Source organism: Crinia signifera, chromosome 6 (assembly GCF_055691185.1).
Source record: "Crinia signifera chromosome 6, ASM5569118v1, whole genome shotgun sequence".
Lineage (NCBI taxonomy): Eukaryota > Metazoa > Chordata > Amphibia > Anura > Myobatrachidae > Crinia > Crinia signifera.
In genome coordinates, this window is record NC_139222.1 from 3,420,773 (window position 1) to 3,448,220 (window position 27,448).

At 50.2% G+C, this 27,448-nt stretch overlaps 1 protein-coding gene across 5 annotated transcripts in view; it reads left to right on the plus strand.

Moving 5' to 3' along the window:
* Positions 1 to 3,902: 3,902 nt before the first annotated feature.
* Positions 3,903 to 27,448, plus strand: part of LOC146009810 (uncharacterized) — a 74,852-nt gene continuing 51,306 nt past the window's right edge. For 2 of the 5 annotated variants that reach the window (XM_083150300.1, XM_083150301.1), the window contains exons 1-3: positions 9,684 to 9,783; positions 15,398 to 15,495; positions 18,192 to 18,294. In XM_083150300.1, the coding sequence (XP_083006426.1) occupies positions 9,699 to 9,783; positions 15,398 to 15,495; positions 18,192 to 18,294 (286 nt within the window). In that variant the 5' untranslated portion in view covers positions 9,684 to 9,698. Of the gene's footprint in view, positions 4,108 to 9,683; positions 9,784 to 15,396; positions 15,496 to 18,191; positions 18,295 to 27,448 lie in introns of those variants that run through there. The other 3 variants (XM_083150302.1, XM_083150303.1, XM_083150304.1) reach the window with 3 other exon arrangements.

Genomic DNA, 27,448 nt, shown 5'->3' on the forward strand with positions numbered 1-27,448 from the left:
CACTAGGAGGCAGTGACATCACTGAGAGTGCAGCCTATAGATTAACTAAGAGCCAGTGACATCACTGAGAGTGCAGCCTATCCATTCACCAGGAACCAGTGACATCATTTCAATGCCTCATGAATCTATTAGTGGTATTCTAAAGTATAATAGTTGCCAGTGCTGTGTGTCAGCAAGTTACTTACATTGCTGACCTATGGCATATAATCAGGGGTGGTGCAAGTGTGTCTGTCTGTCTGTTTTGCACCCTCCCTTCCATAACCAAGAAAGGGACAGCATGCGCTACATATATTGTTACAATATCCATCAACTATTTTTAATTACAGTGTAGTGTAATATGAATCAGGGTCACTACATGTGGTGTAATATGAATCAGGGTCACTACATGTGGTGTAATATGAATCAGGGTCACTACATGTGGTGTAATATGAATAAGGGTCACTACATGTGGTGTAATATGAATCAGGGTCACTACATGTGGTGTAATATGAATAAGGGTCACTACATGTGGTGTAATGTGAATAAGGGGCACTACTTTATGGTGTAATATGAATCAGGGTCACTACATGTGGTGTAATATGAATAAGGGGCACCAATTGTGGTGTAATGTGAATTAGGGTCACTACATGTGGTGTAATATGAATCAGGGTCACTACATGTGGTGTAATATGAATCAGGGGCACTACATGTGGTGTAATATGAATCAGGGTCACTACATGTGGTGTAATATGAATCAGGGTCACTACATGTGGTGTAATATGAATAAGGGTCACTACATGTGGTGTAATATGAATCAGGGTCACTACATGTGGTGTAATATGAATAAGGGTCACTACATGTGGTGTAATGTGAATAAGGGGCACTACTTTATGGTGTAATATGAATCAGGGTCACTACATGTGGTGTAATATGAATAAGGGGCACCAATTGTGGTGTAATGTGAATCAGGGTCACTACATGTGGTGTAATATGAATAAGGGTCACTACATGTGGTGTAATATGAATCAGGGTCACTACATGTGGTGTAATATGAATAAGGTTCACTACTTTATGGTGTAATATGAATCAGGGTCACTACACGTGGTGTAATATGAATCAGGGTCACTACACGTGGTGTAATATGAATCAGGGTCACTACATGTGGTGTAATGTGAATAAGGGGCACTACTTTATGGTGTAATATGAATCAGGGTCACTACATGTGGTGTAATATGAATCAGGGTCACTACATGTGGTGTAATATGAATAAGGTTCACTACTTTATGGTGTAATATGAATCAGGGTCACTACATGTGGTGTAATATGAATCAGGGTCACTACATGTGGTGTAATGTGAATAAGGGGCACTACTTTATGGTGTAATATGAATCAGGGTCACTACATGTGGTGTAATATGAATATGATTGTGCTACTGTGTGGCATAATGTGAATTGGGGTCCTATTGTGAGGCCACTGACCCTTTATAGAGTACGGAAAGTAGGGCACAAGTGTTATAGTTTGCAAGGGGTGCTGAAAGCCGTAGCCCTGGTTCCTCCCATTGGGTGGGGGCGGTGGCAGGTGAAATGAGCTCCACCTTAAGCCCTGGCAACGCTCCTCTTCTTCCTTCTGCAGTGACACGGACTCATTACAGCAGATGTGTGATGCCACTGGGGGCCATTAGCTCAGGAAGGCGGCGGACTCCGGGCCGGAGTAGGGGAACACCTATTGTTTTATGGGCGTCCCCACTAAAACTCTGGTCACCTGCTATTGACAGAGGCAATGTACAAAGCACCACAGGATATGGAATGTAGTAATCCGGAAAACAAGACTGACCCGTGGAATCTCAGAGCCTGAACAACTCCAGGCAATGTGGATGCGTGAGCTGGGAAGGAGCAGTACGGACATACAGGAGTACAGCGGATGAAAGATTGCAGGCTTTGTGATTGGGACGGGGATAGGAATCCTATAATATTCATACCTTCAGGTGTGAACAGAATAGGATTCCTATACCAATCACAATGGTGCAGGTGCTGAGAGAATGCAGGGCAGCACTTCAGACTAGCAGAAGCAGGAGATCGGCAAAAACGGTGTAGATGCTGAGAGATTGCAGGTCAGATCCTCAGGCTAGCAGGAGATTGGTAAAACGGTGTAGATACTGTGAGATTGCAGGTCAGCTCTTCAGGCTAGCAGAAGCAGGAGATCAGCAAAAATCGTGTAGATGCTGAGAGATTGCAGGTCAGCTCTTCAGGCTAGCGGAAGCAGAAGATTGGCAAAAACTGAAGATGCTGAGAGATTGCAGGCCAGAGTTTTAGATTAGCAGAAGCAGGAGATTGGCAAAAACCATGTAGATGCTGAGAGATTGCAGGTCAGCTCTTCAGGCTAGCAGGAGATTGGCAAAAACAGTGTTCACTGTGTAAATGCTGAGAGATTGCCGGTCAGTTCTTCTGCCTAGCTGAAGCAGAGAATGGTAAATGCTGAGTACACTGTGCAGGTACTGAGATGGTAGACCAGCTTACTGGAAGCAGGACAGGCAATGTGGATATCCAGGAAAGGCACCTAAAGACTGAGTATCCATGTGAATATTCAAAGATAGGACCAGGACTATGCACGGTGCACGCACAAACTATCACCGGTGTGTATGTGTGGGGCAGAAACATATTAAAACACCCGCTCTCCAATCACCTGGCTCTAGCTGTGACCTCAGTCTCTCAGTGCCCCCCCAGTAGCGATGTGGTGTGTGATGTCACCACTTGTCTATGTGAGGTCACAGTCTCTCAGTGCCCCCCAGTAGCGGCGTGGTGTGTGATGTCACCACTTGTCTGTGTGAGGTCACAGTCTCTCAGTGCCCCCCCAGTAGTGGTGTGGTGTGTGATGTCACCACTTGTCTGTGTGAGGTCACAGTCTCTCAGTGCCCCCCAGTAGCGTTGTGATGTGTGATGTCACCACTTGTCTGTGTGAGGTCACAGTCTCTCAGTGCCCCCCCCAGTAGCGTGTGGTGTGTGATGTCACCACTTGTCTGTGTGAGGTCAGTCTCTCAGTGCCCCCCAGTAGTGTGATGTCACCACTTGTCTGTGTGAGGTCACAGTCTCTCAGCGCCCCCCAGTAGCTGTGTGGTGTGTGATGTGACCACTTGTCTGTGTGAGGTCACAGTCTCTCAGTGCCCCCCAGTAGCGGTGTGGTGTGTGATGTCATCACTTGTCTGTGTGACGTCACAGTCACTTAGTGCCCCCCAGTAGCGTTGTGATGTGTGATGTCACCACTTGTCTGTGTGAGGTCACAGTCTCTCAGTGCCCCCCCCAGTAGTGGAGTGGTGTGTGATGTCACCACTTGTCTGTGTGAGGTCAGTCTCTCAGTGCCCCCCAGTAGTGTGATGTCACCATGTGTCTGTGTGAGGTCACAGTCTCTCAGCGCCCCCCAGTAGCGGTGTGGTGTGTGATGTGACCACTTGTCTGTGTGAGGTCACAGTCTCTCAGTGCCCCCCAGTAGCGGTGTGGTGTGTGATGTCATCACTTGTCTGTGTGACGTCACAGTCTCTCAGTGCCCCCCAGTAGCGGTGTGGTGTGTGATGTCACCACTTGTCTGTGTGAGGTCACAGTCTCTCAGCGCCCCCCAGTAGCGGTGTGGTGTGTGATGTCATCACTTGTCTGTGTGACGTCACAGTCTCTCAGTGCCCCCCAGTAGCGGTGTGGTGTGTGATGTCACTACTTGTCTGTGTGAGGTCAGAGTCTCTCAGTGCCCCCCAGTAGTGTGATGTCATCACTTGTCTGTGTGAGGTCAGTCTCTCAGTGCCCCCCAGTAGTGTGATGTCATCACTTGTATGTGTCAGACGGAGTCTCTCAGTGCCCCATATGTCAGGGCAGAATAAAGCGCTGTGTGTTATACAGTGACCCCGGGGCCCCTGGCTCAGGTGACACCTACTGGCCGGGGTGGACTGGGACCATCTGCGTGCAACACATACCGCCGCCGCTAGGCTACTGGAGTCCGGTGGAACGCAGATCCCGGAAGTCTGGTGAAACGCAAAGGCCGGAAGTCTGGTGGAACGCAAAGGCCGGAAGTCTGGTGGAACGCAAAGGCCGGATGTTGGGTGTGTAATCCCCCCGGGTGAGATTAGCAGCGAGTGGCGGTGCGGTGAGTACATAGAGGTATAATGCGATATATTGCGGACGATGTATCATTGATTTCTCCCTCCGGGCGGGGTTCTAGCCCCATGGTCACCTGACCTCCCCATCATGGCCCTGTAATCCCCCCAGTATATTATTCCTTCTATAATACCCTAATTACATGTGTCCACCACAGTGCCTGCCTGCCTCCCCCAGTGTTGTATAATGCCCACACAGCCTCTGTATCCCCCTCACCCCTCCCCCTACAGCCTCTGGTACCCCCCTCATCCCCCCCTACAGCCCCTGTATCCCCCTCATCCCCCCTACAGCCTCTATATCCCCCTACAGCCTCTGTATCCCCCTCATCCCTCCCCCTACAGCCTCTGGTACCCCCCTCATCCCCCCCCCTACAGCCTCTGGTACCCCCCTCATCCCCCCCTACAGCCCCTGTATCCCCCTCATCCCCCCTACAGCCTCTATATCCCCCTACAGCCTCTGTATCCCCCTCATCCCTCCCCCTACAGCCTCTGGTACCCCCCTCATCCCCCCTACAACCCCTGTATCCCCCCTACAGCCCCTGTATCCCCCTCATCCCTCCTACAGCCTCTATATCCCCCCTCATCCCCCTACAGCCTCTATATCCCCCTCATCCCCCTACAGCCCCTGTATCCCCCTCATCCCTCCTACAGCCTCTATATCCCCCTCATCCCTCCCCCTACAGCCTCTGGTACCCCCCTCATCCCCCCTACAACCCCTGTATCCCCCCTACAGCCCCTGTATCCCCCTCATCCCTCCTACAGCCTCTATATCCCCCCTCATCCCCCTACAGCCTCTGTATCCCCCTCATCCCCCTTCATCCTCTGTATCCCCCTCATCCCCCTACAGCCTCTGTATCCCCCTCATCCCTCCCCCTACAGCCTCTGGTACCCCCCTTCATAACCCCACTCCCCCCCCTACAGCCCCTGTATCCCCCTCATCCCTCCCCCTACAGCCTCTGGTACCCCCTTCATAACCCCACTCCCCCCCTACAGCCCCTGTATCCCCCTCATCCCCCCCCTACAGCCTCTATATACCCCTTCATCCCCCCTAAAGCCTCTATATCCCCCTCATCCCCCCTACAGCCTCTGGTACCCCCCCCCTACAGCCCCTGTATCCCCCTCATCCCTCCCCCTACAGCCTCTATATACCCCTTCATCCCCCCTAAAGCCTCTGTATCCCCCTCATCCCCCCCTACAGCCTCTGTATCCCCCACAGCACCCTACAGCTCCTGTATCCCCCTCATATCCTCTGCACCCCCTTATTCCCTCACTGTCCCCCCACAGCCCCAGTATCCCCCTCATATCCTCTGCACCCCCTTATTCCCTTACTGTCCCCCCACAGCCCCTGTATCCCCCTTATATCCTCTGCACCCCCTTATTCCCCCACTGCCCCCCTCCACAGCCTCTGTATCCCCCTCTTATACTCTGTACCCCCCGTATACCCTCACTGCCCCTTCTGCAGCCTCTGTTCACTGTCCTCATACCCGCACTGCAGCCTCTGATATCCTTTGCAAAGCCTCAAAGCTTCTGTACCCCACTGAGCCCTCACAGCCCCTGTATCCCCATCGCATATATTTTCAATATCCCCCTACGGCCTCTGTTACCCACCTTATAACATCACTTCCCCGCAGCAGTATATATATATATATATATATATATATATATATATATATATATATATATATATATATAAAACAGCGGCGATGCAGCACTCAGGGGGTTAATAAAGAAGCAGCGGTTTCCCATAACGTTTCAGTTCTTATGAATTTTTTTCAAGTGTACAAGTTGCCTCTTGTATCGTTACAGGAGTTTTTGGGAGTGCCAGACCGCTGGATAATATATATATGGAGCACTCTTTTCTAAAATGATAATATAAAGAAATAAAATTTAACTTAATTCATGTTAATTAAAAATGTTTCCACCACAAATGCGGTTGGCAACAGATGTCACAATGTCTTAGTGTGCGCTGATTCAGACTCGTTTACTATCAGTAGGTGAAAATATCACATGTATATATGGGACGTTATACAGTAACACCGGGGGATGTGACCGGAGAGGTGACTGCTGGGAATGGGACGTTATACAGTAACACCGGGGGATGTAACCGGAGAGATGACTGCTGGGAATGGGACGTTATACAGTAACACCGGGGGATGTGACCGGAGAGGTGACTGCTGGGAATGGAACGTTATACAGTAACACCGGGGGATGTGACCGGAGAGGTGACTGCTGGGAATGGGACGTTATACAGTAACACCGGGGGATGTAACCGGAGAGATGACTGCTGGGAATGGGACGTTATACAGTAACACCGGGGGATGTGACCGGAGAGGTGACTGCTGGGAATGGAACGTTATACAGTAACACCGGGGGATGTGACCGGAGAGGTGACTGCTGGAAATGGGACGTTATACAGTAACACCGGGGATGTGACCGGAGAGGTGACTGCTGGGAAGGGGACGTTATACAGTAACACCGGGGGATGTGACCGGAGAGGTGACTGCTGGGAATGGGACGTTATGCAGTAACACCGGGGGATGTGACCGGAGAGGTGACTGCTGGGAAGGGGACGTTATACAGTAACACCGGGGGATGTGACCGGAGAGGTGACTGCTGGGAATGGGACGTTATGCAGTAACACCGGGGGATGTGACCGGAGAGGTGACTGCTGGGAATGGGACGTTATACAGTAACACCGGGGGATGTGACCGGAGAGGTGACTGCTGGGAATGGGACATTATACAGTAACACCGGGGGATGTGACCGGAGAGGTGACTGCTGGGAATGGGACGTTATACAGTAACACCGGGGGATGTGACCGGAGAGGTGACTGCTGGGAATGGGACGTTATACAGTAACACCGGGAGATGTGACCGGAGAGGTGACTGCTGGGAATGGGACGTTCTACAGTAACACCGGGGGATGTGACCGGAAAGGTGACTGCTGGGAATGGGACGTTATACAGTAACACCGGGAGATGTGACCGGAGAGGTGACTGCTGGGAATGGGACGTTATACAGTAACACCGGGGGATGTGACCGGAGAGGTGACTGCTGGGAATGGGACGTTATGCAGTAACACCGGGGGATGTGACCGGAGAGGTGACTGCTGGGAAGGGGACGTTATACAGTAACACCGGGGGATGTGACCGGAGAGGTGACTGCTGGGAATGGGACGTTATGCAGTAACACCGGGGGATGTGACCGGAGAGGTGACTGCTGGGAATGGGACGTTATACAGTAACACCGGGGGATGTGACCGGAGAGGTGACTGCTGGGAATGGGACATTATACAGTAACACCGGGGGATGTGACCGGAGAGGTGACTGCTGGGAATGGGATGTTATACAGTAACACCGGGAGATGTGACCGGAGAGGTGACTGCTGGGAATGGGACGTTCTACAGTAACACCGGGGGATGTGACCGGAAAGGTGACTGCTGGGAATGGGACGTTATACAATAACACCGGGGATGTGACCGGAGAGGTGACTGCTGGGAATGGGTCGTTATACAGTAACACCGGGGGATGTGACCGGAGAGGTGACTGCTGGGAATGGGACGTTATACAGTAACACTGGGGGATGTGACCGGAGAGGTGACTGCTGGGAATGAGACGTTATACAGTAACACCGGGGGATGTGACCGTAGAGGTAACTGCTGGGAATGGGACGTTATACAGTAACACCGGGGGATGTGATTGGAGAGGTGACTGCTGGGAATGGGACGTTATACAGTAACACCGGGGATGTGACCGGAGAGGTGACTGCTGGGAATGGGACGTTATACAGTTACACCGGGGGATGTGACCGGAGAGGTGGTTGCTGGGAATGGGACGTTATGCAGTAACACCGGGGGATGTGACCGGAGAGGTGACTGCTGGGAATGGGACGTTATACAGTAACACCGGGGGATTTGACCGGAGAGGTGACTGCTGGGAATGGGACATTATACATTAACACCGGGGGATGTGACCGGAGAGGTGACTGCTGGGAATGGGACGTTATACAGTAACACCGGGAGATGTGACCGGAGAGGTGACTGCTGGGAATGGGACGTTCTACAGTAACACCGGGGGATGTGACCGGAAAGGTGACTGCTGGGAACGGGACGTTATACAATAACACCGGGGATGTGACCGGAGAGGTGACTGCTGGGAATGGGTCGTTATACAGTAACACCGGGGGATGTGACCGGAGAGGTGACTGCTGGGAATGGGACGTTATACAGTAACACTGGGGGATGTGACCGGAGAGGTGACTGCTGGGAATGAGACGTTATACAGTAACACCGGGGGATGTGACCGTAGAGGTAACTGCTGGGAATGGGACGTTATACAGTAACACCGGGGGATGTGATTGGAGAGGTGACTGCTGGGAATGGGACCTTATACAGTAACACCGGGGATGTGACCGGAGAGGTGACTGCTGGGAATGGGACGTTATACAGTAACACCGGGGGATGTGACCGGAGAGGTGACTGCTGGGAATGGGATGTTATACAGTAACACCGGGCAATGGGACCGGAGAGGTGACTGCTGGGAATGGGACGTTATACAGTAACACCGGGGGATGTGACAGGAGAGATGACTGCTGGGAATGGGACGTTCTACAGTAACACCGGGGGATGTGACCGGAAAGGTGACTGCTGGGAATGGGACGTTATACAGTAACACCGGGGATGTGACCGGAGAGGTGACTGCTGGGAATGGGACATTATACAGTAACATCGGGGGATGTGACCGGAGAGGTGACTGCTGGGAATGGGACGTTATACAGTAACACCGGGGGATGTGACCAGAGAGGTGACTGCTGGGAACGGGACGTTATACAATAACACCGGGGGATGTGACCGGAGAGGTGACTGCTGGGAATGGGTCGTTATACAGTAACACCGGGGGATGTGACCGGAGAGGTGACTGCTGGGAATGTGACCGTTATACAGTAACACCGGGGGATGTGACCGGAGAGGTGACTGCTGGGAATGGGACGTTATACAGTAACACTGGGGGTTGTGACCGGAGAGGTGACTGCTGGGAATGAGACGTTATACAGTAACACCGGGGGATGTGACCGTAGAGGTAACTGCTGGGAATGGGACGTTATAGAGTAACACCGGGGGATGTGACCGGAGAGGTGACTGCTGGGAATGGGGCGTTATACAGTAACACCAGGGGATGTCACCGGAGAGGTGACTGCTGGGAATGGGATGTTATACAGTAACACCGGGGGATGTGACCGGAGAGGTGACCGCTGGGAATGGGACATTGTACAGTAACACCGGGGGGATGTGACCGGAGAGGTGATTGCTGCGAATGGGACGTTATACAATAACACCGGGGGATGTGACCGGAGAGGTGACTGCTAGGAATGGGACGTTATACAGTAACACCGGGGGATGTGACCGGAGAGGTGACTGCTGGGAAAGGGACGTTATACAGTAACACCGGGGGATGTGACCGGAGAGGTGACTTCTGGGAATGGGACGTTATACAGTAACACCGGGGGATATGTCTGGGTGATGACTGTATCATTGTGTGTGTCAGGTGCCTATAAGGTGTCAGGATGTCACTATCTATCTCTCCATGCAGGACGGGGAGTATATAGAGGAACACAGGGGTCTGTACAAGGACGTGATGATGGAGAATCACCGGCCCCTCACATCACTAGGTAAGAGGAGACATTTATTGTACATAGGAGAGCAGGTATGGGGGTCCCCTATATACACCCAGCATCTGATAATCACATATATACAATGTCCTCAGTCACTGTGTGTCTCCTACAGATGGGCCCAGTAACAGGAATACCCCAGAGAGATGTCCCCGTCCTCTGTATTCCCAGGATAATCACATATATACCATGTCCTCAGTCACTGCGTGTCTCCTACAGATGGGGCCAGTAACAGGAATACCCCAGAGAGATGTCCCCGTCCTCTGTATTCCCAGGATAATCACATATATACCATGTCCTCAGTCACTGCGTGTCTCCTACAGATGGGCCCAGTAACAGGAATACCCCAGAGAGATGTCCCCGTCCTCTGTATTCCCAGGATAATCACATATATACCATGTCCTCAGTCACTGTGTGTCTCCTACAGATGGGCCCAGTAAGAGGAATACCCCAGAGAGATGTCCCCGTCCTCTGTATTCCCAGGATAATCACATATATACAATGTACTCAGTCACTGCGTGTCTCCTACAGATGGGCCAGTAACAGGAATACCCCAGAGAGATGTCCCCGTCCTCTGTATTCCCAGGATAATCACATATATACCATGTCCTCAGTCACTGTGTGTCTCCTACAGATGGGGCCAGTAACAGGAATACCCCAGAGAGATGTCCCCGTCCTCTGTATTCCCAGGATAATCACATATATACCATGTCCTCAGTCACTGCGTGTCTCCTACAGATGGGCCCAGTAACAGGAATACCCCAGAGAGATGTCCCCGTCCTCTGTATTCCCAGGATAATCACATATATACCATGTCCTCAGTCACTGTGTGTCTCCTACAGATGGACCCAGTAACAGGAATACCCCAGAGAGATGTCCCCGTCCTCTGTATTCCCAGGATAATCACATATATACCATGTCCTCAGTCACTGTGTGTCTCCTACAGATGGGCCCAGTAACAGGAATACCCCAGAGGGATGTCCCCGTCCTCTGTATTCCCAGGATAATCACATATATACAATGTACTCAGTCACTGTGTGTCTCCTACAGATGGACCCAGTAACAGGAATACCCCAGAGAGATGTCCCCGTCCTCTGTATTCCCAGGATAATCACATATATACAATGTACTCAGTCACTGTGTGTCTCCTACAGATGGGCCCAGTAACAGGAATACCCCAGAGAGATGTCCCCGTCCTCTGTATTCCCAGGATAATCACATATATACAATGTCCTCAGTCACTGCGTGTCTCCTACAGATGGGCCCAGTAACAGGAATACCCCAGAGAGATGTCCCTGTCCTCTGTATTCCCAGGATAATCACATATATACATTGTCCTCAGTCACTGCGTGTCTCCTACAGATGGGCCCAGTAACAGGAATACCCCAGAGAGATGTCCCTGTCCTCTGTATTCCCAGGATAATCACATATATACCATGTGCTCAGTCACTGCGTGTCTCCTACAGATGGACCCAGTAACAGGAATACCCCAGAGAGATGTCCCCGTCCTCTGTATTCCCAGGATAATCACATATATACCATGTCCTCAGTCACTGCGTGTCTCCTACAGATGGGCCCAGTAACAGGAATACCCCAGAGAGATGTCCCCGTCCTCTGTATTCCCAGGATAATCACATATATACAATGTCCTCAGTCACTGTGTGTCTCCTACAGATGGGCCCAGTAACAGGAATACCCCAGAGAGATGTCCCCGTCCTCTGTATTCCCAGGATAATCACATATATACAATGTCCTCAGTCACTGCGTGTCTCCTACAGATGGGCCCAGTAACAGGAATACCCCAGAGAGATGTCCCCGTCCTCTGTATTCCCAGGATAATCACATATATACAATGTCCTCAGTCACTGCGTGTCTCCTACAGATGGGCCAGTAACAGGAATACCCCAGAGAGATGTCCCCGTCCTCTGTATTCCCAGGATAATCACATATATACAATGTCCTCAGTCACTGCGTGTCTCCTACAGATGGGCCCAGTAACAGGAATACCCCAGAGAGATGTCCCCGTCCTCTGTATTCCCAGGATAATCACATATATACAATGTCCTCAGTCACTGTGTATCTCCTACAGATGGGCCAGTAACAGGAATACCCCAGAGAGATGTCCCCGTCCTCTGTATTCCCAGGATAATCACATATATACCATGTCCTCAGTCACTGCGTGTCTCCTACAGATGGGCCAGTAACAGGAATACCCCAGAGAGATGTCCCCGTCCTCTGTATTCCCAGGATAATCACATATATACAATGTCCTCAGTCACTGCGTGTCTCCTACAGATGGGCCCAGTAACAGAGATACCCCAGAGAGATGTCCCCGTCCTCTGTATTCCCAGGATAACCACATATATACAATGTCCTCAGTCACTGTGTGTCTCCTACAGATGGGCCCAGTAACAGGAATACCCCAGAGATTTCCCCGTCCTCTGTATTCCCAGGATAATCACATATATACCATGTACTCAGTCACTGCGTGTCTCCTACAGATGGGCCCAGTAACAGGAATACTCCAGATTGATGTCCCCGTCCTCTGTATTCCCAGGATAATCACATATATACAATGTCCTCAGTCACTGTGTGTCTACTACAGATGGGCCCAGTAACAGGAATACCCCAGAGAGATGTCCCCGTCCTCTGTATTCCCAGGATAATCACATATATACAATGTCCTCAGTCACTGCGTGTGTCCTACAGATGGGCCCAGTAACAGAGATACCCCAGAGAGATGTCCGCGTCCTCTGTATTCCCAGGATAATCACATATATACCATGTCCTCAGTCACTGTGTGTCTCCTACAGATGGGCCCAGTAACATAGATACCCCAGAGAGATGTCCCCGTCCTCTGTATTCCCAGGATAATCACATATATACCATGTCCTCAGTCACTGTGTGTCTCCTACAGATGGGCCCAGTAACAGGAATACCCCAGAGAGATGTCCCCGTCCTCTGTATTCCCAGGATAATCACATATATACAATGTACTCAGTCACTGTGTGTCTCCTACAGATGGGCCCAGTAACAGAGATACCCCAGAGAGATGTCCCCGTCCTCTGTATTCCCAGGATAATCACATATATACCATGTCCTCAGTCACTGTGAGTCTCCTACAGATGGGCCAGTAACAGGAATACCCCAGAGAGATGTCCCCGTCCTCTGTATTCCCAGGATAATCACATATATACAATGTCCTCAGTCACTGTGTGTCTCCTACAGATGGGCCCAGTAACAGGAATACCCCAGAGAGATGTCCACGTCCTCTGTATTCCCAGGATAATCACATATATACAATGTCCTCAGTCACTGTGTGTCTCCTACAGATGGGCCCAGTAACAGGAATACCCCAGAGAGATGTCCCCGTCCTCTGTATTCCCAGGATAATCACATATATACCATGTCCTCAGTCACTGCGTGTCTCCTACAGATGGGCCCAGTAACAGGAATACCCCAGAGAGATGTCCCCGTCCTCTGTATTCCCAGGATAATCACATATATACAATGTCCTCAGTCACTGCGTGTCTCCTACAGATGGGCCCAGTAACAGGAATACCCCAGAGAGATGTCCCCGTCCTCTGTATTCCCAGGATAATCACATATATACAATGTCCTCAGTCACTGTGTGTCTCCTACAGATGGGCCAAGTAACAGGAATACCCCAGAGAGATGTCCCCGTCCTCTGTATTCCCAGGAAAATCTCATATATACAATGTCCTCAGTCACTGCGTGTCTCCTACAGATGGGCCAGTAACAGAGATACCCCAGAGAGATGTCCCCGTCCTCTGTATTCCCAGGATAATCACATATATACCATGTACTCAGTCACTGCGTGTCTCCTACAGATGGGCCCAGTAACAGGAATACCCCAGATTGATGTCCCCGTCCTCTGTATTCCCAGGATAATCACATATATACAATGTCCTCAGTCACTGCGTGTCTACTACAGATGGGCCCAGTAACAGGAATACCCCAGAGAGATGTCCCCGTCCTCTGTATTCCCAGGATAATCACATATATACAATGTCCTCAGTCACTGCGTGTCTCCTACAGATGGGCCCAGTAACATAGATACCCCAGAGAGATGTCCCCGTCCTCTGTATTCCCAGGATAATCACATATATACCATGTCCTCAGTCACTGTGTGTCTCCTACAGATGGGCCCAGTAACAGGAATACCCCAGAGAGATGTCCCCGTCCTCTGTATTCCCAGGATAATCACATATATACAATGTACTCAGTCACTGTGTGTCTCCTACAGATGGGCCCAGTAACAGGAATACCCCAGAGAGATGTCCCCGTCCTCTGTATTCCCAGGATAATCACATATATACAATGTCCTCAGTCACTGCGTGTCTCCTACAGATGGGCCCAGTAACAGAGATACCCCAGAGAGATGTCCCCGTCCTCTGTATTCCCAGGATAATCACATATATACCATGTCCTCAGTCACTGCGTGTCTCCTACAGATGGGCCAGTAACAGGAATACCCCAGAGAGATGTCCCCGTCCTCTGTATTCCCAGGATAATCACATAGATACAATGTACTCCATCACTGTGTGTCTCCTACAGATGGGCCCAGTAACAGGAATACCCCAGAGAGATGTCCCCGTCCTCTGTATTCCCAGGATAATCACATATATACCATGTACTCAGTCACTGTGTGTCTCCTACAGATGGGCCCAGTAACAGGAATACCCCAGAGAGATGTCCCCGTCCTCTGTATTCCCAGGATAATCACATATATACCATGTCCTCAGTCACTGCGTGTCTCCTACAGATGGGCCCAGTAACAGGAATTCCCCAGAGAGATGTCCCCGTCCTCTGTATTCCCAGGATAATCACATATATACCATGTCCTCAGTCACTGCGTGTCTCCTACAGATGGGGCCAGTAACAGGAATACCCCAGAGAGATGTCCCCGTCCTCTGTATTCCCAGGATAATCACATATATACCATGTCATCAGTCACTGTGTGTCTCCTACAGATGGGCCCAGTAACAGGAATACCCCAGAGAGATGTCCCCGTCCTCTGTATTCCCAGGATAATCACATATATACCATGTCCCCAGTCACTGTGTGTCTCCTACAGATGGGCCCAGTAACAGGAATACCCCAGAGAGATGTCCCCGTCCTCTGTATTCCCAGGATAATCACATATATACCATGTCCTCAGTCACTGTGTCTCCTACAGATGGGGCCAGTAACAGGAATACCCTAGAGAGATGTCCCCGTCCTCTGTATTCCCAGGATAATCACATATATACTATGTCCTCAGTCACTGTGTCTCCTACAGATGGGGCCAGTAACAGGAATACCCCAGAGAGATGTCCCCGTCCTCTGTATTCCCAGGATAATCACATATATACAATGTCCTCAGTCACTGCGTGTCTCCTACAGATGGGCCCAGTAACAGAGATACCCCAGAGAGATGTCCCCTTCCTCTGTATTCCCAGGATAATCACATATATACCATGTCCTCAGTCACTGTGTGTCTCCTACAGATGGGCCCAGTAACAGGAATACCCCAGAGAGATGTCCCCGTCCTCTGTATTCCCAGGATAATCACATATATACCATGTCCTCAGTCACTGTGTGTCTCCTACAGATGGGCCCAGTAACAGGAATACCCCAGAGAGATGTCCCCGTCCTCTGTATTCCCAGGATTGTACAGAGGATAATTACAGGATTTTACAGGAGTACAAGGTAAATACCTTAATATAAATATATATATATATATATATATATAGGTATACCGGAGTGAGTGACTATATAGTTTCTGTACAGGAGAGGTGCCTGTTTTATACTCTAATATTCTACTGTTTAATCTCAAACGAGATATTTTTAAAGTGTTAAACCCCAACACAAGAGAAGTTGAGAATATAAAGTGTGAACATACAATAGGGTGGGTGTCCAGTGAGGGGGTTCAACAGCGAGGGTAGCTGGTCTTCTGCGATCCTTGCCGGCCGAATTGGGTACGGGCCTATACGTTTTTACTGAGTATCAAACATATAGGGGGTTATTCTGGTTCACTCGGAAAGGCACAATCACTCTCTAATGGACAAAACCATGCTGCACTGAAGGTGGGGCTGATGTAACATAGTGTTCATTCTAGCACCCGCTATATTTGAAAATCCATGCAGTTCCTCTTCCCTGCCTGGGGTGTTGCTGTCTGCTGTGGTGTTTCTAGCACATGTCTGGTTTGCATATCATTGCTGATATACAGACCACACTCTGCTGGACGCATTACAGCAGACGGCGACACCCCAGGCAGGGAAGAGGAACTACATGGGTTTTCAAAGATAGCGGGTGCTAGAATGAACACTATAACATGTGCAGAGAGAATTAGATTTGGGTGTTTCATTGTTTCTGTGCAGGGTAAATACTGGCTGCTTTATTTTAACACTGCAATATAGATATCAGTTTGAAGTACAAACCCACCCAAATCTAATTCTCTCTGCACATGTTACATCTGCCCCACCTGCAGTGCACATGGTTCTGTCCATTAGAGAGTGACTGAATCAGAATAACCCCAATAGTGACATAGTCTCAGTAATGTTTCATCAGAGTGTATGAAGTTATTATCTCCAATTGGGCGGTGTTTGCTACTACAAATGCTGCCGTGTGAGCAAGCCCGGGCGAAACGTACGTCACAGAATAGAAGTACCGATCACGTCATTGCTCATGTATATACATAGCCTTAGCAGGCAGCTGGTGTACGCTGCCGTGTGAGCAAGCCCGGGCGAAACGTACGTCACAGAATAGAAGTACCGATCACGTCATTGCTCATGTATATATATATAGCCTTAGCAGGGCAGCTGGTGTACGCTGCCGTGTGAGCAAGCCCGGGCGAAACGTACGTCACAGAATAGAAGTACCGATCACGTCAGCGCTCATGTGAACGGCTTTCGGTCTCCGTCCTGCCAGGGATTTCCCAAGCAGCAAGTGGGGACGCGTGCATCTAGCGTCAGGACTTGTAACTGGACCTTCTCCCGACATTTGCGGCAAACTATTCAACAGTGCCGCGCTTGTGTCTGGGGAATGGTCCTCATCTTTTATCTTTCACTATTTCTATTTACTGCCACGGTTGTCCTTGCCTTAAAAAGTTTCTACCTTGTAAGGTTTTCGCCTTAAATGTTTAGACCCGCATGTTGTTTAAAATCAAACTCTGCTCAATAGTGTGCGTACTGGCTGCTCAATTGAGATAATCAGTGTGTGGGTTCATTGTGTAGCGCTGAGGTGACTGACATTGGTCACTATTGTGTCTTATGTTTGCATAAAAAAACTGTGACCGCTGAATTCAATACAAATGTGTGCATGTGTTTAAAATGATCTTGGAAGATTGACGCATATGCAAGTATAGTTAATTTGGATACAATTGTACTATATGGCCATTGATGATTTCACAGAACGTCACAATTGGGTAAAGCATACCCATACAGGGGGAACCACACTGCGGTAACCCTGCTCTATAATTAAGGTAAAATAAGGCACAATACTTGAAAGGACAAGTGGCATAATTGTAAATATGTATATATGGTGTTATTGTATACACTTTGTTTGTTTTTTTCCGAGTAATTTTTGTTTGACCAATGATTAAATCCTTATATCAAACTGTGTAAATTGAGTAAAACACCCAGAACATCAATGGTGTATTGATGGTGGGGATATATGATGGTCAATTTGGTAATTGATTAAAAATACAAACAAACAATTAACACCATTTATACTAGTCCCTCATCAAGAATATTATCAATATAATATATAGCCTAGGGCTTTAGGCATTGAAATTTAATTATAATAAATTATAAGCCTCACAGTTAATAATTTCAAAAATAAAAAATGACAATAACATATTGACTGTTAAAAATGACTGTTAACAAAATGTTAACAGAATAACTTTAAAAAAAATGGGGATTCAGAGTGCACCCCACCCGAGTTTCTTTTCTCTTTTTTCCTTTTTTTAACTGACACTTTATAACTCGGGGGTGCACCACTGACCATCGCACAAACAGCACAAGACCCAAGGGGTCAATGCTGGGTTGTGATGTTAAGACAGAATTATTGTAAATAAATTAGAATAGTCCGTTACGTCCCCAAAATATATATAATCATTTAGCAAAACACTTCCTGATTACATAGTGCAGTTTCCCCAAACAAAACCCTTTCTACTACAAATGTATCCAAGGACCACGCTGCAGACCAGCACTTACACAATCCGTACTTACTTGTTCTTGTGTTGGGGTTTAAGTCTATTATTAAGTAGTGGGTAGCACCTCCATCGTTGCATCGTGGGACTTTATCCCTTAATATAGTGGTGGGATGAGTCCTTTCTACCAATATCTGAGAGCACTGCAGGAATCATCCATAAGTGTTATTTCATTGTCGTATGGTTTGATTAGGGTGATTTGACTGATATTAAGATAGAAGTTATAGATGGAGATGAAGATACGTATGTGATGGGTGATCAGCAATTTAAGGAGGAAGATACAGATAACAGCTCAGGTGAGTAATAAGACAAACATTAAATCCTATATTATCTAGTGTTCATTCTAGCACCCGCCAACTTTGAAAACCCATGTAATTCATCCTTCCTGCCTGTGGTGTCGCTGTCTGCTGTAGTGCTTCTAGCACAGTGTGGTCGGAATATCAGCACTGATATGCAAACGAGACCTGTGCTAGAAACACCAGAGCAGACAGCGACACCCCAGGCAGGGAACAGGAACTGCATGGGTTTTCAAAGATGGCGGGTGCTAGAATGAACACTATTATCCTTGTTCTGTTACTACAAAAATCTCTTATCCTACACCCTCCACTGTCAGTATAGACCAATGAGGAGAATGAATCTGCCCAGTGTGGGAGTCAGAAGCCATCTGCCACTATTATACTCCTGCTCTCCCCCTCACATCATGTCACTGTGTGTTACCAGCCCAGAGATCTGACCAGTCTCCTCCCCGCACTCTCTGGTGTATCTCATACATCAGGAGCCATCATCCCCTATTATACTCCTGCTCTCCCCCTCACATCATGTCACTGTGTGTTACCAGCCCAGAGATCTGACCAGTCCCCTCCCTGCACTCTCTGGTGTATCTCATACATCAGGTGCCATCAGCCCCTATTATACTCCTGCTCTCCCCCTCACATCATGTCACTGTGTGTTACCAGCCCAGAGATCTGACCAGTCCCCTCCCTGCACTCTCTGGTGTATCTCATACATCAGGTGCCATCAGCCCCTATTATACTCCTGCTCTCCCCCTCACATCATGTCACTGTGTGTTACCAGCCCAGAGATCTGACCAGTCTCCTCCCCGCACTCTCTGGTGTATCTCATACATCAGGAACCATCAGCCCCTATTATACTCCTGCTCTCCCCCTCACATCATGTCACTGTGTGTTACCAGCCCAGAGATCTGACCAGTCTCCTCCCTGCACTCTCTGGTGTATCTCATACATCAGGAGCCATCAGCCCCTATTATACTCCTGCTCTCCCCCTCACATCATGTCACTGTGTGTTACCAGCCCAGAGATCTGACCAGTCTCCTCCCCGCACTCTCTGGTGTATCTCATACATCAGGTGCCATCAGCCCCTATTATACTCCTGCTCTCCCCCTCACATCATGTCACTGTGTGTTACCAGCCCAGAGATCTGACCCGTCTCCTCCCCGCACTCTCTGGTGTATCTCATACATCAGGAGCCATCAGCCCCTATTATACTCCTGCTCTCCCCCTCACATCATATCACTGTGTGTTACCAGCCCAGAGATCTGACCAGTCTCCTCCCCGCACTCTCTGGTGTATCTCCTACATCAGGTGCCATCAGCCCCTATTATACTCCTGCTCTCCCCCTCACATCATGTCACTGTGTGTTACCAGCCCAGAGATCTGACCAGTCTCCTCCCCGCACTCTCTGGTGTATCTCATACATCAGGAGCCATCAGCCCCTATTATACTCCTGCTCTCCCCCTCACATCATGTCACTGTGTGTTACCAGCCCAGAGATCTGACCAGTCTCCTCCCCGCACTCTCTGGTGTATCTCATACATCAGGAACCATCAGCCCCTATTATACTCCTGCTCTCCCCCTCACATCATGTCACTGTGTGTTACCAGCCCAGAGATCTGACCAGTCTCCTCCCCGCACTCTCTGGTGTATCTCATACATCAGGAACCATCAGCCCCTATTATACTCCTGCTCTCCCCCTCACATCATGTCACTGTGTTACCAGCCCAGAGATCTGACCAGTCTCCTCCCAGCACTCTCTGGTGTATCTCCTACATCAGGAGCCATCAGCCCCTATTATACTCCTGCTCTCCCCCTCACATCATGTCACTGTGTGTTACCAGCCCAGAGATCTGACCAGTCTCCTCCCCGCACTCTCTGGTGTATCTCATACATCAGGAGCCATCAGCCCCTATTATACTCCTCCTCTCCCCCTCACATCATGTCACTGTGTGTTACCAGCCCAGAGATCTGACCAGTCTCCTCCCCGCACTCCCTGGTGTATCTCATACATCAGGAGCCATCAGCCCCTATTATACTCCTGCTCTCCCCCTCACATCATGTCACTGTGTGTTACCAGCCCAGAGATCTGACCAGTCTCCTCCCCGCACTCTCTGGTGTATCTCATACATCAGGAACCATCAGCCCCTATTATACTCCTGCTCTCCCCCTCACATCATGTCACTGTGTGTTACCAGCCCAGAGATCTGACCAGTCTCCTCCCTGCACTCTCTGGTGTATCTCATACATCAGGAGCCATCAGCCCCTATTATACTCCTGCTCTCCCCCTCACATCATGTCACTGTGTGTTACCAGCCCAGAGATCTGACCAGTCTCCTCCCCGCACTCTCTGGTGTATCTCATACATCAGGTGCCATCAGCCCCTATTATACTCCTGCTCTCCCCCTCACATCATGTCACTGTGTGTTACCAGCCCAGAGATCTGACCCGTCTCCTCCCCGCACTCTCTGGTGTATCTCCTACATCAGGAGCCATCAGCCCCTATTATACTCCTGCTCTCCCCCTCACATCATATCACTGTGTGTTACCAGCCCAGAGATCTGACCAGTCTCCTCCCCGCACTCTCTGGTGTATCTCCTACATCAGGAGCCATCAGCCCCTATTATACTCCTGCTCTCCCCCTCACATCATGTCACTGTGTGTTACCAGCCCAGAGATCTGACCAGTCTCCTCCCCGCACTCTCTGGTGTATCTCATACATCAGGAGCCATCAGCCCCTATTATACTCCTGCTCTCCCCCTCACATCATGTCACTGTGTGTTACCAGCCCAGAGATCTGACCAGTCTCCTCCCCGCACTCTCTGGTGTATCTCATACATCAGGAACCATCAGCCCCTATTATACTCCTGCTCTCCCCCTCACATCATGTCACTGTGTGTTACCAGCCCAGAGATCTGACCAGTCTCCTCCCCGCACTCTCTGGTGTATCTCATACATCAGGAACCATCAGCCCCTATTATACTCCTGCTCTCCCCCTCACATCATGTCACTGTGTGTTACCAGCCCAGAGATCTGACCAGTCTCCTCCAAGCACTCTCTGGTGTATCTCATACATCAGGAACCATCAGCCCCTATTATACTCCTGCTCTCCCCCTCACATCATGTCACTGTGTTACCAGCCCAGAGATCTGACCAGTCTCCTCCCAGCACTCTCTGGTGTATCTCCTACATCAGGAGCCATCAGCCCCTATTATACTCCTGCACTCCCCCTCACATCATGTCACTGTGTGTTACCAGCCCAGAGATCTGACCAGTCTCCTCCCGCACTCTCTGGTGTATCTCATACATCAGGAGCCATCAGCCCCTATTATACTCCTCCTCTCCCCCTCACATCATGTCACTGTGTGTTACCAGCCCAGAGATCTGACCAGTCTCCTCCCCGCACTCTCTGGTGTATCTCATATATCAGGTGCCATCAGCCCCTATTATACTCCTGCTCTCCCCCTCACATCATGTCACTGTGTGTTACCAGCCCAGATATCTGACCTGTCTCCTCCCTGCACTCTCTGGTGTATCTCATACATCAGAAACCATCAGCCCCTATTATACTCCTGCTCTCCCCCTCACATCATGTCACTGTGTGTTACCAGCCCAGAGATCTGACCAGTCTCCTCTCCGCACTCTCTGGTGTATCTCATACATCAGGAGCCATCAGCCCCTATTATACTCCTGCTCTCCCCCTCACATCATGTCACTGTGTGTTACAGCCCAGATATCTGACCAGTCTCCTCCCCGCACTCTCTGGTGTATCTCATACATCAGCAGCCATCAGCCCCTATTATACTCCTGCTCTCCCCCTCACATCATATCACTGTGTGTTACCAGAGATCTGACCAGTCTCCTCCCCGCACTCTCTGGTGTATCTCATACATCAGGAGCCATCAGCCCCTATTATACTCCTGCTCTCCCCCTCACATCATGTCACTGTGTGTTACCAGCCCAGAGATCTGACCAGTCTCCTCCACGCACTCTCTGGTGTATCTCATACATCAGGAGCCATCAGCCCCTATCATACTCCTGCTCTCCCCTCACATCATGTCACTGTGTGTTACCGGCCCAGAGATCTGACCAGTCTCCTCCCCGCACTCTCTGGTGTATCTCATACATCAGGAGCCATCAGCCCCTATTATACTCCTGCTCTCCCCCTCACATCATGTCACTGTGTGTTACCAGCCCAGAGATCTGACCAGTCTTCTCCCCACACTCTGGTGTATCTCATACATCAGGATACATCAGCCCCTATTATACTCCTGCTCTCCCCTCACATCATGTCACTGTGTGTTACCAGCCCAGAGATCTGACCCGTCTCCTCCCCGCACTCTCTGGTGTATCTCATACATCAGGAGCCATCAGCCCCTATTATACTCCTGCTCTCCCCCTCACATCATGTCACTGTGTGTTACCAGCCCAGAGATCTGACCAGTCTCCTCCCCACACTCTCTGGTGTATCTCATACATCAGGATACATCAGCCCCTATTATACTTCCTGCTCTCCCCTCACATCATGTCACTGTGTGTTACCAGCCCAGAGATCTGACCAGTCTCCTCCCCGCACTCTGGTGTATCTCATACATCAGCAGCCATCAGCCCCTATTATACTCCTGCTCTCCCCCTCACATCATGTCACTGTGTGTTACCAGCCCAGAGATCTGACCCGTCTCCTCCCCACACTCTCTGGTGTATCTCATACATCAGGAGCCATCAGCCCCTATTATACTCCTGCTCTCCCCCCTCACATCATGTCACTGTGTGTTACCAGCCCAGAGATCTGACCAGTCTCCTCCCCGCACTCTCTGGTGTATCTCATACATCAGGTGCCATCAGCCCCTATTATACTCCTGCTCTCCCACTTACATCATGTCACTGTGTGTTACCAGCCCAGAGATCTGACCAGTCTCCTCCCCGCACTCTCTGGTGTATCTCATACATCAGGTGCCATCAGCCCCTATTATACTCCTGCTCTCCCACTTACATCATGTCACTGTGTGTTACCAGCCCAGAGATCTGACCAGTCTCCTCCCCGCACTCTGGTGTATCTCATACATCAGGAGCCATCAGCCCCTATTATACTCCTGCTCTCCCACTTACATCATGTCACTGTGTGTTACCAGCCCAGAGATCTGACCAGTCTCCTCCCCGCACTCTCTGGTGTATCTCATACATCAGCAGCCATCAGCCCCTATTATACTCCTGCTCCCCCCCCTCACATCATGTCACTGTGTGTTACCAGCCCAGAGATCTGACCAGTCTCCTCCCCGCACTCTCTGGTGTATCTCATACATCAGGAGCCATCAGCCCCTATTATACTCCTGCTCTCCCCCTCACATCATGTCACTGTGTGTTACCAGCCCAGAGATCTGACCAGTCTCCTCCCCGCACTCTCTGGTGTATCTCATACATCAGGAACCATCAGCCCCTATTATACTCCTGCTCTCCCCCTCACATCATGTCACTGTGTTACCAGCCCAGAGATCTGACCAGTCTCCTCCCAGCACTCTCTGGTGTATCTCCTACATCAGGAGCCATCAGCCCCTATTATACTCCTGCACTCCCCCTCACATCATGTCACTGTGTGTTACCAGCCCAGAGATCTGACCAGTCTCCTCCCGCACTCTCTGGTGTATCTCATACATCAGGAGCCATCAGCCCCTATTATACTCCTCCTCTCCCCCTCACATCATGTCACTGTGTGTTACCAGCCCAGAGATCTGACCAGTCTCCTCCCCGCACTCTCTGGTGTATCTCATATATCAGGTGCCATCAGCCCCTATTATACTCCTGCTCTCCCCCTCACATCATGTCACTGTGTGTTACCAGCCCAGATATCTGACCCGTCTCCTCCCTGCACTCTCTGGTGTATCTCATACATCAGGAGCCATCAGCCCCTATTATACTCCTGCTCTCCCCCTCACATCATGTCACTGTGTGTTACAGCCCAGATATCTGACCAGTCTCCTCCCCGCACTCTCTGGTGTATCTCATACATCAGCAGCCATCAGCCCCTATTATACTCCTGCTCTCCCTCACATCTTGTCACTGTGTGTTACCAGCCCAGAGATCTGACCAGTCTCCTCCCCGCACTCTCTGGTGTATCTCATACATCAGGAGCCATCAGCCCCTATTATACTCCTGCTCTCCCCCTCACATCATGTCACTGTGTGTTACCAGCCCAGAGATCTGACCAGTCTCCTCCACGCACTCTCTGGTGTATCTCATACATCAGGAGCCATCAGCCCTTATCATACTCCTGCTCTCCCCTCACATCATGTCACTGTGTGTTACCGGCCCAGAGATCTGACCAGTCTCCTCCCCGCACTCTCTGGTGTATCTCATACATCAGGAGCCATCAGCCCCTATTATACTCCTGCTCTCCCCCTCACATCATGTCACTGTGTGTTACCAGCCCAGAGATCTGACCAGTCTTCTCCCCACACTCTGGTGTATCTCATACATCAGGATACATCAGCCCCTATTATACTCCTGCTCTCCCCTCACATCATGTCACTGTGTGTTACCAGCCCAGAGATCTGACCCGTCTCCTCCCCGCACTCTCTGGTGTATCTCATACATCAGGAGCCATCAGCCCCTATTATACTCCTGCTCTCCCCCTCACATCATGTCACTGTGTGTTACCAGCCCAGAGATCTGACCAGTCTCCTCCCCACACTCTCTGGTGTATCTCATACATCAGGATACATCAGCCCCTATTATACTTCCTGCTCTCCCCTCACATCATGTCACTGTGTGTTACCAGCCCAGAGATCTGACCAGTCTCCTCCCCGCACTCTGGTGTATCTCATACATCAGCAGCCATCAGCCCCTATTATACTCCTGCTCTCCCCCTCACATCATGTCACTGTGTGTTACCAGCCCAGAGATCTGACCCGTCTCCTCCCCACACTCTCTGGTGTATCTCATACATCAGGAGCCATCAGCCCCTATTATACTCCTGCTCTCCCCCCTCACATCATGTCACTGTGTGTTACCAGCCCAGAGATCTGACCAGTCTCCTCCCCGCACTCTCTGGTGTATCTCATACATCAGGTGCCATCAGCCCCTATTATACTCCTGCTCTCCCACTTACATCATGTCACTGTGTGTTACCAGCCCAGAGATCTGACCAGTCTCCTCCCCGCACTCTCTGGTGTATCTCATACATCAGGTGCCATCAGCCCCTATTATACTCCTGCTCTCCCACTTACATCATGTCACTGTGTGTTACCAGCCCAGAGATCTGACCAGTCTCCTCCCCGCACTCTGGTGTATCTCATACATCAGGAGCCATCAGCCCCTATTATACTCCTGCTCTCCCACTTACATCATGTCACTGTGTGTTACCAGCCCAGAGATCTGACCAGTCTCCTCCCCGCACTCTCTGGTGTATCTCATACATCAGCAGCCATCAGCCCCTATTATACTCCTGCTCCCCCCCCTCACATCATGTCACTGTGTGTTACCAGCCCAGAGATCTGACCAGTCTCCTCCCCGCACTCTCTGGTGTATCTCATACATCAGGAGCCATCAGCCCCTATTATACTCCTGCTCTCCCCCTCACATCATGTCACTGTGTGTTACCAGCCCAGAGATCTGACCGTCTCCTCCCCGCACTCTCTGGTGTATCTCATACATCAGGAGCCATCAGCCCCTATTATACTCCTGCTCTCCCCCTCACATCATGTCACTGTGTGTTACCAGCCCAGAGATCTGACCGTCTCCTCCCCGCACTCTCTGGTGTATCTCATACATCAGGAGCCATCAGCCCCTATTATACTCCTGCTCTCCCCCTCACATCATGTCACTGTGTGTTACCAGCCCAGAGATCTGACCAGTCTCCTCCCCGCACTCTCTGGTGTATCTCATACATCAGGAGCCATCAGCCCCTATTATACTCCTGCTCTTCCCCTCACATCATGTCACTGTGTGTTACCAGCCCAGAGATCTGACCAGTCTCCTCCCCGCACTCTCTGGTGTATCTCATACATCAGGTGCCATCAGCCCCTATTATACTCCTGCTCTCCCCTCACATCATGTCACTGTGTGTTACCAGCCCAGATATCTGACCCGTCTCCTCCCCGCACTCTCTGGTGTATCTCATACATCAGGAGCCATCAGCCCCTATTATACTCCTGCTCTCCCCCTCACATCATGTCACTGTGTGTTACCAGCCCAGAGATCTGACCAGTCTCCTCCCTGCACTCTCTGGTGTATCTCATACATCAGCAGCCATCAGCCCCTATTATACTCCTGCTCTCCCCCTCACATCATGTCACTGTGTTACCAGCCCAGAGATCTGACCAGTCTCCTCCCCGCACTCTCTGGTGTATCTCATACATCAGGTGACATCAGCCCCTATTATACTCCTGCTCTCCCCTCACATCATGTCACTGTGTGTTACCAGCCCAGAGATCTGACCGTCTCCTCCCCGCACTCTCTGGTGTATCTCATACATCAGGAGCCATCAGCCCCTATTATACTCCTGCTGTCCCCCTCACATCATGTCACTGTGTGTTACCAGCCCAGAGATCTGACCAGTCTCCTCCCCGCACTCTCTGGTGTATCTCATACATCAGGTGCCATCAGCCCCTATTATACTCCTGCTCTCCCCCTCACATCATGTCACTGTGTGTTACCAGCCCAGATATCTGACCCGTCTCCTCCCCGCACTCTCTGGTGTATCTCATACATCAGGAGCCATCAGTCCCTATTATACTCCTGCTCTCCCCTCACATCATGTCACTGTGTGTTACCAGCCCAGAGATCTGACCAGTCTACTCCCCGCACTCTCTGGTGTATCTCATACATCAGGTGCCATCAGCCCCTATTATACTCCTGCTCTCCCACTTACATCATGTCACTGTGTGTTACCAGCCCAGAGATCTGACCAGTCTCCTCCCCGCACTCTGGTGTATCTCATACATCAGGAGCCATCAGCCCCTATTATACTCCTGCTCTCCCACTTACATCATGTCACTGTGTGTTACCAGCCCAGAAATCTGACCAGTCTCCTCCCCGCACTCTCTGGTGTATCTCATACATCAGCAGCCATCAGCCCCTATTATACTCCTGCTCCCCCCCCTCCCATCATGTCACTGTGTGTTACCAGCCCAGAGATCTGACCAGTCTCCTCCCCGCACTCTCT